The sequence below is a fragment of the Gekko japonicus genome, unplaced genomic scaffold (genome assembly GCF_001447785.1).
Source record: "Gekko japonicus isolate JY-2015 unplaced genomic scaffold, Gekko_japonicus_V1.1 scaffold1407, whole genome shotgun sequence".
Lineage (NCBI taxonomy): Eukaryota > Metazoa > Chordata > Lepidosauria > Squamata > Gekkonidae > Gekko > Gekko japonicus.
The window spans coordinates 309,719-325,313 of record NW_015167579.1 but is presented as its reverse complement, the minus strand read 5'-3'; the positions used below and the strand labels follow the sequence as shown (position 1 = coordinate 325,313).

Genomic DNA, 15,595 nt, shown 5'->3' with positions numbered 1-15,595 from the left:
ATGTTCCCAGCTTCTGTCCCAGACTACTCAGGCTGATCTGTGCACTCGGTCTCCACCTCTTGTACTATGGGGTTTGCATGGCGTGGGAAATGCGTGCAGATGTCGAGATCATGCCTGGAGAGGGTGGGTTTTGTGGAGGGGAGGGAAGGCAGCAGGAACGCGATTGCATGGCGTCCACCCTCGGAAGCGGCCCTTTGCTGTAGGACCTGATCTCTGCAGTCTAGGGACCGGGTGTAATTCCAGGAGAACTCCAGTCGCCACCAGGAGGAGGTTGGCAACCCTGGCAGGATCCAGGTCTGGAAAAAATCAAAGGCCATTCTGTAGACCAGCGAGAACACGCACAGACACCCCGCTGTGAGTCAGTGTGGCAGGGATACAGGGGACAGGGCCTGCTCGGGGGTGGCTCCTCAGGCAGGCTGGATCCCCAGAGCCCCGAGGCCGTGACGGAAGCCAATGACACCGTCTGTCTGTTCCTTCCAGGCCCTGAGCCCAAGCGCCTCCATCTTGGAAACCCAGCAGTGGCTGCACAAGAACAGGTTCTCCAGTTACTTCCGGGTTTTCGCCAGCTACACGGGTGAGGCTTCCCCTCTTCCAGGGAAGGGCTGTTTGCAATCAGTTTCTTTACTTCGTTTCATTTATTTGTTTGTTCATTATTCATTTATACCTTGCCTTTCTCCCCAACGTGGCTTACATCATTCTCCAGTTTGGGGAGTGGTTAGGAGCACGGACTCTCATCTGGGAGAACCGGGTTTGATTCCCCGCTCCTCCGCATGCAGCTGCTGGGTGACCTTGGGTCAGTCGCAAGTTCTCTCAGAGCTGTTCTCTCAAGGGCAGTTCTCGGGAAGAGCTCTCTCAGCCCCACCCACCTCACAAGGTGTCTGTTGTGGGGAGGGGAAAGGAATGGAGATTGTAAGCCGCTCTGAGACTCCTTTGGGTAGTGAAGGGTGGGGGTATAAATCCAGTCTCTTCTTCTCTTCTCTTGTCCATTTAATCCCCCCAGCAACCCTGTGAGGTAGGTTAGGCTGAGAGTGTGTGGCAGGCCCAAGGCTTCCATGGCATAAGTGGGGATTCGAACCTGGGTCTCCCTGAAACTAGTCTGAAACCCTCCAGGGCTCTTTTTGTAGAAAAAGCCCAGCAGGAACTCATTAGCATATTAGGCCACACCCAACAGCAGGAACTCATTAGCATATTGGGCCACACCCCTGACAGCACAGCTCATTACCACATTAGGCCGCACCCCCATGTTACCAGAAGTGTGCTCATCCAGCCACACCCACCTTTTGCTTGTTATTCTGTTTACCTTGTTTGTTGTCCAAACCCAGGGCTTTTTTGTAGCAGGAACTCCTTTGCATGTTAGGCCACACACCCCTAATGTAGCCAATCCTAATGAGTTCCTGCTGTTGGGTGTGGCCTATTATGCTAATGAGTTCCTGCTGGGCGTGGCCAACTTTGGGAGCCAGCCGGAACTCCATTCCTGTGCGTTCCTGCCCAAAAATAGCCCTGCCCTTAACTACTACACCCCTCTGAATCCGAATTAATTAGCTTTCTAAGAATTGTTCTTTAAGCTATTAGTCCCATGTATCTCCAGGATCTATCAGATTAAAAGTTGTTTGCAATCTTCCCTTTTTTGATAGTACAAATGAATTAATTGTGATTGTAATTAATTGTAATTAATTAACTAACTGCAAATTGATTGAAATGTATACCTTCTATTTCCCTCTCGATGATGCCCAGAATGGCTTACGTCATTCATCTCTCCTCCATTTGCCCTCACAACAGCCCTGTGAGGTAGAGTAGGCTGAGAGTGTGCGACTGGCCCAAGGTCACCCACTGAGCTTCCTTAGCAGAGTAGGGACTCAAGCCTGTGTCTCTCAGACCCTAATCCGACACTCTAAGCACTACACCAGAGGGGCTGTTTACTTTTCTTAAAGGTAAAGGTAAAGGTTCCCTTGCTCGAAAGCCAGTCGAATCCGACTCTAGGGTTGCGGTGCTCATCTTCGTTTCAAAGCCGAAGAGCCAGCGCTGTCCGAAGACGTTTCCGTGGTCATGTGGCTGGCATGACTAAACACCAAGGTGCACGGAACGCTGTGACCTTCCCACCGAAGTGGTACCTATTTATCTACTTGCAATTTCTTGCTTTCAAACTGCTAGGTTGGCAGGAGCTGGGGCCAGAGACGGGAGCTAGTACTTTTGTTACCTGCATGGTATTTCTTGGGTGCTTGCAGAAGATGGGAAGTGTTTTTTCGGGGGGGGGGAGTATTTGTGTGTGTGTGTGCGCATGCATGTGCCTCCCTCTGTGTGTGTGTGTGCACATGCCTGGAAGTCATGGTGACTTATGGCGCCCTCTACTGGGGGCTTGGACATTTTACAGGAAGTTGGCTTGATAGCCTGTCTCTGTGACCAGAGCCCTGGTATTCCCTGGAGGTCTCCAAGAACTTGCCAGGGTTGGCCCTACTTAGCTTCCGAGATCTGCTGAGATAAGGCTTGCCCGGGCTATCCAGGTCAGGGTGGAAGTGTTTTTTAAACTCTGAAATCTAAGAAGAAAAAAAGAAAACCAAGATCAGCCAGTTGGTAATTTGCAAACATGCCCTGATGGCCTCACAAGCTTGGAGTCAAACACAACCTCAGCCCGAATTCCTGTTCTTTCTCTAGCCAGGGTAGGCAGTACTTAAGCTAGGTGGACCAGTGGTTCACATAGTTCTAAGGGAGAACTCCCCATTGGGGAGATAAGGCAGGGGATAAATCACAATTAATTTGCAACCAATTAATTAATTAAAATCACAATTAATACGTTGTAGAATTAATTCGTTTGCAGAGTTCAGTTCCCCTCACTGCATGTTCTGTTTTAGTTTAAAAATAAACCCTGTCCCCTACTTTCATTAGATGTGAGTGGATGTAAATCGATTAAGAGCCCCTGTGAAAGCATACCATTTGTGCAGCACTCGTGAAAAGTGAACAGGAAGAAACAGGAGCCATTGATTATACAGAATCACATCAAAGCCCTCCTTAGCCAGTAATCCCACAATGTGATTGGTGTAAACAACACTTTGGAAAGGCAGCACAATCCTCAGTGGTGGCAAGATCTGTGTGCAACTCTGATGACTGGGAAAACTCCCTGTCAGTTATGTATCTGCTGAGTTGCTCTCTGTTCCCTTTCCCCCTTCCTTCTTACCTTCTTGAACACTAAACAAGACATTCAGGCAACAGAGTAATGACCACATTTGAAGATTTTAGTTGAATGTTGACTATCACTGATGTTCGGATGTGGATAAGTCATGCTAACTAAATAATTGATTGATTATAAACCATCTGGAGCCTATGCTGGGAAAGAGCTAAACACTTTAAATAAATAATATATAAAGAAGTGGTGTTTTCTACTTGGGTACAGATTACAGCATACCTAGAATGGACTGGTCTAAGATTTTAATCAGAAATCCCTGGCTGGTTCAGATTATGATCTCATTCGAACACAAGAGGCACTTAATTATAGCAAAGCTTATAAAAGGAATACCATGTTAAGTGTTTCACCTGAAAAGAATTATATTGTTTAAAGCTGTTTTCGTGCACCAATTCCACATACTTTAAGAGTTTCACTGCTGTTTGACATCAGGTTGCATGAAATACAGTTTGGAACTGGTTCAGAGAAGGTGAAGGGGTTAATGAACCACATTTAAAGTTAGTGAAGCTGAACTGGAAATAATTTTGAAAGGATTTGACTTCATCCATCAAAATATATGTATCTGCCCACTCTCACCCCTGTAGCTCCATCAGGACTTTGTTAAAAACACACACAACAACAACAGGAAAATGAGGTACAAGAGAATCTTCTGCATTATAATTTTCTTCATTTATGTGACCCCCTCTTCCCCAAGCGATAGCGGCACAGAAGCAAGGGAAATGAGAATGCGGAAGAGTCCAAAGAGAAACTCGGTGCTTTAATACAAACAACAACTGTATCTGGGTTTTATATTTGACACCCTGATTGTTAGCTATTTTAATGTTTTACTTGCTTGTTTTCAAACTTAAGGAGCTGCGGTGGCTCAAGTGGTTAACACGCTGAACTGCAGGCTGTGGAAGGGCAGTAGTTCAGCAGTTCGAGACCCAGGTGCCGCATGATAGAGTGAGCTCCCATCTCTGGCCCCAGCCCCTGCCAACATAGCAGTTTGAAAGCAAGAAACTGCAAGTAGATAAATAGGTACCACTTCGGCGGGAAGGTAACAGCGTTCCGTGCACCTTGGTGTTTAGTCATGCCGGCCACATGACCACGGAAACGTCTTCGGACAGCGCTGGCTCTTCGGCTTTGAAACGGAGATGAGCACCGCAACCCTAGAGTCGGATTCGACTGGCTTTCGAGCAAGGGAACCTTTACCTTTTTTCAAACTTATTGAATCATTTTGAAATTATGAAATTCTCTTAGAACTACATAAATCACTTATTTGAATCATTTTGAAATTACGAAATTCTCTTAGAACTACATAAATCACTGGTCCATCTAGCTTAAGTACTGCCTAGTCTGAGTAGCAATGCCTGTCTAGGGTCTTGGCTGGAGAAAGATCTTTCCCAATCCCCACCACCTGACATCCTTTCTCTAAAGATGCTTTGCTTCAGACCTCTGATCATCTGTGTGCCAAGCAAATGTTCTACCCGCCCCTGTGAGCCATTCTATGTTGGCAAAACAGGCCAGGTGCTTGAGGTTGTAAATACAGCCATGAGCCAGATGAACCCTAGGCTCTCCTTGTTGGATAAGGCCCTGAGGAAGCAGCAGTTGACCAGAACTAGCTCTGCCTCTTTGGCAGACAGTTTATCCATTTTTTAATCTTGTCCTTCCTACAAGAAGGTCAACAGCAGTATCGTCCATGGTTCCCTGTTTTGTCCCCAGAACAGCCTTGTGATAAACATCTGGGGCAGAGGTCCATCAGGGGCTATTAGCTACGAGGTATAGAAGGAACACTCTGTCCGGGGCAGTGATGCTCTGTATTCTTGGTGCTTGTGGGGGAGCAACAGTGGGAGGGCTTCTGGAGTTCTGGCCCCTATGGTGGACCTCCTGATGGCACTTGGGTTTTGGCCACTGTGGGACACAGAGTGTTAGACCGGATGAACCATTGACCTGATCCAAAATGGCTTCTTTTATGTTCTTAAAGATGGAACAATCTGTCTGGGGCAGGGTATGCTCTGTATTCTTGGTGCTTGGGGGGCAACACTGGGAGGGCTTCTGGAGTTCTGACCCCACTGCTGGACCTCCTGATGGGCCCTGAGTTTTGGCCACTGTGTGACACAGAGTGTTGGACTGGATGGGCTGTTGGCCTGACCCAACATAGCTTCTCTTATGTTCTTATGTCTGGGGCAGTGATGCTCTATATTTTTGGTGGTTGGGGGGCAACAGTGGGAGGGCTTCTGGAGTTCTGGCCCCACTGGTGGACCTCCTGACGGAACCTGGGTTTTAGCCACTGTGTGACACAGAGTGCTGGACTGGATGGGCCTTTGGCCTGATCCAACATGGCTTCTCTCGTGTTCTTATGCAGGCTGGGCTGACAGTGAGTGCATGCGTAGTTGACACAAGGTTGCCCAGTGTGAGTCCACGGCTGAGTGGGGATTTGACCTTGGGTCTGCCGGGCCCTAGTCCAGGGCTCTAACGACTACCTCACATTGGCTGTCACTCCCTCCTGTGAAAGGAAGTTGTGTGGTACCTCCACTTTTACAGATGCTGTAGCCACTTTTAGCCAAACTTGAATCTTATGTTTCTGGGGAAGACGTAAAGGCTGAGCAGGTCCAGGTGTGATTCAGCGTCCCTCAACCCTTTTGATTCTGGCCTCCAGCCTGATTGTGAAAAAGAAGATTAATAAACTGATTTAGATTTTATTTTCCTGATCAAATTTGAAAAATAAACTCTAAATCGTGTGTGTGTGTGGAGAGGGACTCCCATTGTTGTTGTTAAGTCGCACAGTCAAGTCCAACTCTTCGCGACCCCACGGACCAGATCACGCCAGGCCTTCCTGTCTTCCACCGTCCTCTGAAGTTGGCTCAATTTCATGTTCGTTGCATCTGTGACACTGTCTAACCATCTCATCCTTTGCCGTCCCCGTCTTCTCTGACCTTCAATCTTTCCCAGCATCAGGGTCTTCTCCAGTGAGTGCTCCCTTCTCATTGGGTGGCCAAAGTATTTGAGCTTCAGTTTCATTATCTGGCCTTCCAGGGAACAGTCAGGGTTGATTTCTTTTAGGATTGACTGATTTGATCTCCTTGCAGTCCAAGGGACTCTCAAGAGCCGCAGCCATACATGACTACTGGGACTCCCTTACCCCAGCAGATAAAGCCAAGGCATCAAAATTGAAATGCGTCTGCTCAGCAGGCTTGTTTCACGCCTGCTGCTGTCCCCCAGAAGGACATTCCACGAATTTCACAACTTCAGCATAAAGTCTGAGTAAGGATGATTTTGCCCTTCAAACGGCTGTTTCTCCCCGCAGGCGCCGACTTGTTAAAGCTCTCCCGCAGTGACCTCATACAGATCTGTGGAACCGCAGATGGCATCCGACTTTCCAACGCTCTAAAAGCCAGGTATGGAACTCAGAGTGGAGGTGCACTTGTGACTTGATTTTTTTAAAATCCCGGGAAGATGACATTTTCAGGAAGGAAACAAGATGCAACATCAACTGTGCCAACCCCAGCGACCCCCATCCCTTTCCCGCTTCCCAGCTGAGTCACATGGCATAATTTCACCATGGATCAGGTGTGAAAAGAACACCTTAAAGCAGGGGGTGGCCAAACTTGCTTATTGTAAGAGCCACATAGAATAAACATCAGATGTCTGAGAGCCGCAAGACATGCACAAATATTACATACACATTTTATTGAAAATATGCAAATTTGCTTTTTATCAACATTAAATGAGACTGCCAAAAATAAAAACAAAAGGGGTAAAACAGATAATGATATTTATTTGTCCAATAATATTTATTTGTTTTCTAATTATATTTATTTATACAAGAGAAAGAAAAAGAGAGGCGGAAAGAAAGAAAAAGAGAGAGAGAAAGAGAGAGAGATAAAGTAAATGGAGAGAGGGAGTGGTGGAGGGAGGGAGGGAGAAAGGAAGGTGGAAAGATAGCAAATAGATGGGGGAGGGGAGGGGGAAAGAGAGAGAAAGAAACAGAAAGCAAAGATGGGGAGGAAGGAAGGTGAAAAGAAAGATGTGGAAAGAAAGCAGAGAGGAAGACAGAGGTGGAAAGAAAGCAACTTTAAATGTGTTCTCCAACCCGGCTTGGCTTGGAGAAGGGATTTAAAGAGACAAATGCCTTCTCCAAGCCAGCCAGTGCAGGGGGGCGGGGGCTTTAAGACCACATTTAAAGTTAAAGTTGCTTTCGTTCTCTGCTCCCCCCCACACACACCTCAAGCCTATCTAGGGAGGGAAACACTGGTTGGGGAAGGGAAGACCGATTGGGGAGGCACACTTCCCCTTCACTGCCCCAGCCGCCCTGCCGCGAGCCACAGAATATGTATGAAAGAGCCACATGTGGCTCCTGAGCTACAGTTTGGCCACCCCCCTTAAAGGGTTAAAGGGGATGGAGCCAGCTCCACCTCATGTGGGCTGCCCTTCCCTACTGAGTAATCAACCCACTTGCAGACCCACCCACATGAGACGGAGGCTTTCTGGCAAGATATCCTGGAGCCCCTCAGCCTCTCTGCTTTTATATCAATCGTCTGTCAGTTGCCCCTCAATGGTAGATCGATCACCCTCCCCTTCTAATGTCCTCCTGCTCTAAGAGCTGTGCGCTCTCCAGTGTCAATAGCTAACAATATTAATAGCTAAGCGTGGTCCTTCATAACAATTCAGGCTTGGAAAGAGGTGATACATATGTGGAATTCGCTGCCAGAAGATGTGGTGATGGCCACAGGAATAAACAGCTTTGAAAAGGGATTCAATAGATTCATGGAGGAGAAGTCTCTCAATGGCTTCTAGCCATGGTGGCCGAAGGGAACTGCCACATTCAGAGGCACTAATCCTTTGAATCCCAGAGGCAGGAGGAAACCTCAGGAGAAGGCCTTGGCCTCTGTGCCCTGTTGTTGGCCCTCCAGAGGAACTGGTTGGCCACTGGGTGAGATGGGATGCTGGACTAGATGGACCCTCACTGGTCTGAACCAGCAGGACTCTTCTCATGTTCTTATCAGAGACAGGCCTTAGCCTCTCTACCCTGATGTTGGCCCTCCAGAGGAACTGGTTGGCCACTGGGTGAGACAGGAGGCTGGACTCGATGGACCCTCACTGGTCTGATCCAGCAGGGTTCTTCTGATATAGTGTACCTTTGAGCATACACAGAGTTTCTTTTCCTGATTTTTTAAAAAAAACCCACGGTTTGTTGCCACTTGTCTGGGATTAGAAAGGAGGACATCTGTGCCACGTGTGTCCTGCACCTGGCGCTAGAAATTAAGCATGGTTGGGTGTCATCAACATGCTGGTGATACCCAGCTCTGTATATCCTTATCCAAATCTCCTGTTGATGCGCTAAGGGCCCTAAATAGTAGTCTGGCTGCTGTGATTAACATGGCTAAAAGTGAGCAAATTGAGACTAAACCCTGAAAAGACAGACGTCATGCCGGGTGGGAAGGGGGAGGCCTTGAAAGACACTGGGCTCCCCACTTTTGAGGGAGTTCAGCTGGCTCAGGTGGTAAAAGCCTTGGATCCAACCTTATTATTGGAGAAGCAATTTAATGCAGCTGCAAAAAAACAAAACCAAACCTGCCTTCTACCAACTCAGCCTAGCCTGTAAGATGGCCCCGGACCTTGATACGGCTGACCTGGCCACCTGGATCCACACCACAGTAACATTGCGACCAGTGTTCCCTCTAAGCTGAGTTAGTGTGAGCTAGCTCACAGTTCTTTAGCCTCCGGCTCACACATTTTTGTTTCAGCTCAGGAAGGATGGCTCCAGAGCAGACTGATTTATGCAGTAGCCAAATCGCTCACTCACTAATGCCAGTAGCTCACAAAGTAGAATTTTTGCTCACAGGACTCCACAGCTTAGAGGGAACATTGATTGCGACTAGACTACTGTAATGCACTGTACATAGGTCCAGGGGTCATTTCCTGCAGGAGCGCACAGGAGCGGAGCTCCGGCAGTAAAGAGCCCAGGGGGCGGGCACATGCAACAAGCCCCACCCCCTGCTCCCAGCAGCCCTCAGTCAGAGCAAGAAGCAGCCAGGTAAACTGCAGAGCCCCACCCCCTCTGCACACCCGCCCCACACACAAAACAGTCCAGTGGCACCTTTAAGACCAAGTTTTATTCAGGTATAAGCTCTCCCTCCTCTGCGAGGACAGATCTGCACATTCCCTCCCCCCCAATAGCTAGCAATCCAGAACAGTCCAGTGGAGCCTGAGCAGTGGGTGTTGCCTTCTGACACACTTCTGGTGATGTCAGGGGGTGTGGCATATGCTAATGAGTTATGCTAATGAGCTCCTGCACCTCTTTTTCTACGAAATGACCCCTGCATAGGTCTCCCCTCAGCATCCGCTTGGAAGCTCCAACAGGTGCAACATGCCGTGGCTCGGCTATTATCAGAGCATCCATATTACTCCCTTTCTGCAGGCACTTCATTGGCTAGTCCAGTGTTCCCTCTAAGCTGAGTTAGTGTGAGCTAGATCACAGTTTTTTAGCTTGGGAAGGATGGCTCCAGAGCAAACTGATTTATGCAGCCGCCAAATCACTCCCTCACAACTTTAACGCCAGCAGGTCACAAAGTAGGGGTTTTTTTGCTCACGAGACTCCACAGCTTAGAGGGAGCATTGTTGGCTAGGCTACCCATTTGTCACTGGGCTCAGTTTGAGACATTGACTATCACATACAAACAGGGGTCATTTCGTAGAAAAAGAGGTGCAGGAGCTCGTTAGCATAACTCATTTGCATATGCCACACCCCCTGACGTCACCGGGAGTGTGTCAGAAGGCAACACCCACTGCTCAGGCTCCACTGGACTGCTTTGGATTGCTAGCTATTGGGGGATGGGGGGATGTGCAGATCTTGTACCTGAAGGCAGGCCGGGGGGGGGGGGGGTGGGGCTTCTGCAACTTACCTGGCTGCTTCTTGCTCCTCGTGGCCCGACTGAGGGCTGCTGGGAGCAGGATTGTCTAATTCATTGTAGAAACAGTTTCTAGAAAAGCCTTTCCAAGGGCGGATGAAGTTGATCCTGAGAGATCCATGAAATTGTTGATGATGAATCAGTTGAAATGAAATGGAGGGACACCACATGTATACATCATTGTTCAGAAGAAGCCTTGTGTCGAAACGGCAGAATGTTCCGGAGATCACTATCTTCACTTGCATTTGATATATTATGCAAATATTGTACACTTTTTTGTATGAAATCTTTCTGGTTAATATTTCAAATGTATTAGCACAAACTCCTGCACAGGGTTTTTTTTTGTTACTACTTTGGTCTGTCCCATTTTGCTGACTGTGCTGACTCACTCTGTGCATAATCCTCCGTGACTCCCCATGAGAAGGGCGGACTATAAATGACATGAATAAAATAAAATGAAAATGCTGATATCGATACTCAGCATGCAAACGGCCCTTTTTCGAGCATCCAAAGGCATTTTGCTTTATCTGAGTAATCCCCACAACAGTCCTGCAAAGGGGAGTGAATATTATGCCCCCCCCCCAAGCTGCATGCAGTGTTGCTGGTGCTGAGAGGATACCTGGCCTAAGCGCCGCCCCCCCCCACCCCAGTGAGGACAGCTCTGGAACATCCCAGCTGATGCTTTTAGCCGCTGCAGCACACCTGGCCTTAGGTGGCAGACCACCACTCAGTTTCCCCTCTGTCCCCTAGGAACGTGCGTCCTCGGCTCATCCTCTACATATCCAGAGAGACAGAGACGAGTGGGGATGACAGCCCCAGTACCCCTGTGCCCGGTAAGTCCAGCTGGGTGACCTCGGGTCAATCACCAGTTCTCTCAGAGCTGTTCTCTCAGGAGCAGTTCTCGAAAGAGCTCTCTACCTCACCGGGTGTCTGTTGTGGGGGTAAGTCCAGTGACGGCAGTTTGGTGTACTGGTGAAGAGCGCGGACTAGAGCGGTGGACTCTGATCTGCAAGAGCCAGGATCGATTCCCCACTCCTTCACATGCAACCAGCTGGGTGACCTCGGGTCAATCACCAGTTCTCTCAGAGCTGTTCTCTCAGGAGCAGTCCTCGAAAGAGCTCTCTCAGCCCTGCCTACCTCACCGGGTGTTTTTCGTGGGGAGGGGAAGGGAAGGGAGATTGTGAGCTGCTCTGAGACGCCTTCCGGTAGTGAAGGGCGGGGTATAAACCCAATCTCCTCCTCCTTCCCCTCTTCTTCATCAAACGCATGGTGGAATATCCGTTTGCCAAAGTCCTGCGGGAGAGGCGGCTCATGGCCTTTGGGCAGGGACAGAAACTTGGTGTGGGGGGAGGAGGGGTTTGGCAGGGGAAGATGGGTCTATGCACCTGGGTGAGGGTCACCCCCTCAGGCTGGGAAATACCTGGAGATTTTGGGGGTGGAACCTGAGGGGGGAGAGGAGAGTCTTCCGTGGGGTGTAATGGCCAGAGTCCGACTTCCAAAGCGACCATTTTCTCCAAGTGAACGTATCTCTATCACTTGGCGCTGTAACTCCAGGAGATCTCCAGCCACTGCCTGGAGATTGGCAACCCTAATTTGGCTCGACTTTTAAAATATGCACAGATTTCAGTATCCTTTCTAAAGGTGCATCCCCCCCCCTCCCCTTTCTCTTTTTCCATGCCCGAAAGCCATTTACCAGGAATTGTATTTGGAAGAACTCACTGCCACGGAACTGACCAATAAGCTGGCCGAACTCCTCAGCCTCCCAGCCAATCAAATCCAGCAGGTTTCCAGACAGGGACCCGCAGGAATCCACATCCTCATCAGTGACCAGGTATGGAGAAACCCGGATTTGAGGATGGGGAACTCCTCTCCCTCCCGGGCTCCTTCAAAGTGTCTGTCACCACTTAGATATACTTTGCCAAGCCTACTGATGCATCACAAGCGTAAAAAGCCAGTTTGGTGTAGTGGTTAGGAGCACGGACTCCGATCTGGGAGAACTGGGTTTGATTCCCCACTCCTCCACATGCAGCTGCTGGATGACCTTGGGTCAGTCATAAGTAAGTTCTTTTAGAGCTATTCTCTCAAGGGCAGTTCTCGAGAGAGCTCTCTCAGCCCCACCTCCATCACAGGGTGTCTGTTATGGGGAGGGGAAGGGAGTTTTGTAAGCCGCTCTGAGACTCCTTTGGGTAGTGAAGGGTGGCGTATAAATCCAATCTCCTCTTCTTAAAAAAAGGGGGGGGGAGCTTCATACCCCCAGTGACACCCTGGGGGTCATTTTGTAGAAAAAGAGGTGCAGGAGCTCATTAGCATAACTTATTTGCATATGCCGCACCCCCTGGCATCACTGGAAGTGTGTCAGAAGGCAATGCCCACCTCTCAGGCTCCACTGGACTGTTTTGGATTGCTAGCTATTGGGGGGGGAGGGAACGTGCAGATCTGTTCTCACAGAGGAGGGAGAGCTTGTACTGGCTGCTCCTCGTGGCCCGACTGAGGGCTGCTGGGGGTGGGGCTTGTTGCGTGTGCCCGCCCCCTGGGCTCCTTACTGCCAGAACTCCGCTCCTGTGCGCTCCTGCGGGAAATGACCCCTGACTGAGAGACATACACTAGTGACCTCCAGGGCTCCTCAGTCCTGCACCGTTTTTTTGTTTGTCCGTTTGTTTTTGCCACCAAGTGACATCTGACTTATGGCAACCCCAGTAGGGTCTCCAAGGCAACAGACATTCAGAGGTGGTTTTGCCCTGGCCTGCCTCTGTGGAGCGACCCTGGACTTCCTGGGCGGTCTCCCACCCAAATACTAGCCAAGGCCGACCCTGCTTAGCTTCTGAGATCTGACAATATCGGGCTAGCCTGGGCTATCCAGGTCAGGGCACCTGTACATTCGGCGATGATTTATTTAGGGATTCTGAGATGTGCCCTCTTCACATGGTGTGTGATTGTGGTATATTCTGATGGAGCCGGGCTACGGCATAAAGGGCGAGAAAGCTCTGCGTTACTCAGCTGGAATTCACCTGGAGGGACCGGGGGCGATTTCCCAAAGGCAGCTGGGTCCCCGTTGCTTCCCCCTGGAGTCAAACTCTGTTCTGTTGCTTCAGACCAACACGGCTGCCCACCAGTGTTCCCTCTAAGCTGAGTTAGTGTGAGCGAGCTCACAGTTGTTTAGCCTCCGGCTCACACATTTTTGCCTTGGCTCGGTGTAATGTATCCAGTCCAGACAAGTCCAGAGACAAACGTCGAGCTTCGCTCCAAGCGACAGTGGACTATGCGGATCCTAGCCCGCTCCAATCAGGGGGCTAGGTTCCCGGCCAAGAGCCTATGGGACTCTCGGCCACTGTAAATAACCTATAGGGAAGTAGGGGTGTGTTTGGGGTGGTGGTTTCTCAGGGGATATAAGCCAGCCTGCGAGCCGGCCAAAGTTGTCTTGTTCCAGATAGAATAAAGTATGCTTTGCTGAAATCACTCTCGTTTGCGTACTTTTCACTCGGGAAGGAGGGCTCCAGAGCAAACTAATTTATGCAGCAGCCAAATCGCTCACTCACAACATTAATACCAGTCGCTCACAAAGTGGAATTTTTGCTCACAAGGCTTTGCAGCTTAGAGGGAGCATTGGTGCCCACATGAATCCATCCACAAAATCTAACTTGGTTTGTTCAAATAAACATGTGCTTCATACCAGCCGTTGACACCTGTTCTACCCACAATGCCAGTGGGTTTTATCACCCGTCTAAAATCTCTTTTAGACATCGTTGCCATCTGCCACCAAGGTCTCTTGGATCTTTTTTTTTTTTAAGTTTGGCAATTCCAGGCCAAACTCTTAATGAGGCACTGACCTTGCCTTTGCTCTCTTGTTCGATGTTCACAGATGGTCAGGAACCTCCCTGATGAGTCATGCTTTATAGCAGCTGTAACCAAAGGTAAGCATAAGCTCCCCCGGGGGAAATAAGTCGGGGGGTTTGAAGAGGCACAGTTTAAACCGGGAGGGGGGGCTGGGGTCCACTTCTTGCAGTGAGACCCAAACTGCTTTTGCAGATAGGTCACTGCTTGTCTTGGGCTTCGGACAGAGAAATGTCACCGCCTGTTTGCCGGCTGAGGATAACACTTTATGCAGGGGGTTTTTTTTGTAGAAAAAGCCCAGCAGGAACTCATTAGCATAATAGGTCACACCCAACAGCAGAAACTCATTCGCCTATTAGGCCACACCCCTGACAGCACAGCTCATTGGCACATTAGGCCGCACCTGCATGTTACCAGAAGTGTGGTCATCCAGCCACACCCACCTTTCGCTTCTTATTCTGTTTACCTTGTTTGTTGTCAAAACCCAGGGCCTTTTTTGTAGCAGGAACTCCTTTGCATGTTAGGCCACACACCCCTAATGTAGCCAATCCTAATGAGTTCCTGCTGTTGGGTGTGGCCTATTATGCTAATGAGTTCCTGCTGGGTGTGGCCGACTCAGGAGCCAGCCGGAACTCCGTTCCTGTGCGTTCCTGCCCAAAAATAGCCCTGACTTTATGCATCCAACAGTTAGGGTTGCCCGGTCCCTCATGGCTACTGGTGGGGGGATGGGGGGGCAGGGTTGCCAGATCCAGGTTGGGAAAGTCCTGCAGCTTTGGGGGTGGAGCCTGGGGAGGCCAGGGACCACAGTGGGGCACAATGCCACAGAGTCCACCCTCCAAAGCAGCCATTTTCTCCAGGAGAACTGATCTCTGAAGTCTGGAAATTTGTAATCCCGGGGGATCCCCAGGTCCCACCTGGAGGCTGGCATCCCCAGGTGCTCTCTAGGTCATGGAAGCTTAAGATCGTAAGAAATGCATCAAGTCTCTTGAGGGACTACCAGACACTGCAGCAGGCTAATGAGCCAGTTTGGTGTAGTGGTTAAGTGCGGGGACTCTAATCTGGGAGAACCGGGTGTGATTCCCCACTCCTCCACTTGCACCTGGCTGGATGACCTTGTGCAAGCCATAGTTCTGGCAGAGCTGTCCTTGAAAAAGAGCCGTTTCTGTCAGAGTTCTCTCAGCCCCACCTGCCTCACAGTGTGTCTGTTGTGGGGAGGGGAAGGAGTCTGTAAGCCGCTCTGAGACTCCAAGTGAAGGGTGGGGTATCAATCCAATCTCTTTTTCTTCTTTAAATGTGTGCGCCCCTTTGGAGTTTGTCACTCCATAAAATGAGAAGTGGGAAAGAGATTATTACAAATAGAGGTGAGGGCAAGGCGGACTTCCTAGGGCAAGGGCTCCAGGCAGTTTCCCTTGTTGGGGAAACTTACCTGTAGCCCTTAGTCACAGGTGGCCTGCACACTCCTGAGAATTAAGTCCTCTCCCAGAACACATCTTTGGAGTCTCCGCACGGGCGGCACATGGACTTCCTAAGATGCCAGATCAGTCCTCGGGGGGATAGAATTCCGGGGGGGGGGGGGGGGGCCAGTTGCTCCGTGCCGCAGAAACCCCCGCTCACGGCCCCTTCGCTAGTGACGGTTTCCCTCCCGTGTCTCATTGCAGTGCACAATTCAGAAGGCTATCACTTAGTTCTGAAATAG

General features: G+C 49.7%; 1 protein-coding gene across 1 annotated transcript in view; it reads left to right on the top strand.

The window, feature by feature from the left end:
• The window catches only part of LOC107112684 (transcription factor CP2-like protein 1), a 49,671-nt gene extending 34,076 nt beyond the window's left edge, over nt 1-15,595 (top strand). The window contains exons 10-15 of the mRNA XM_015413878.1: nt 481-574; nt 6,465-6,555; nt 10,819-10,901; nt 11,754-11,899; nt 13,928-13,979; nt 15,558-15,595. Coding sequence (XP_015269364.1) covers nt 481-574; nt 6,465-6,555; nt 10,819-10,901; nt 11,754-11,899; nt 13,928-13,979; nt 15,558-15,595 — 504 coding nt within the window. The remainder of the gene's footprint in view (nt 1-480; nt 575-6,464; nt 6,556-10,818; nt 10,902-11,753; nt 11,900-13,927; nt 13,980-15,557) is intronic.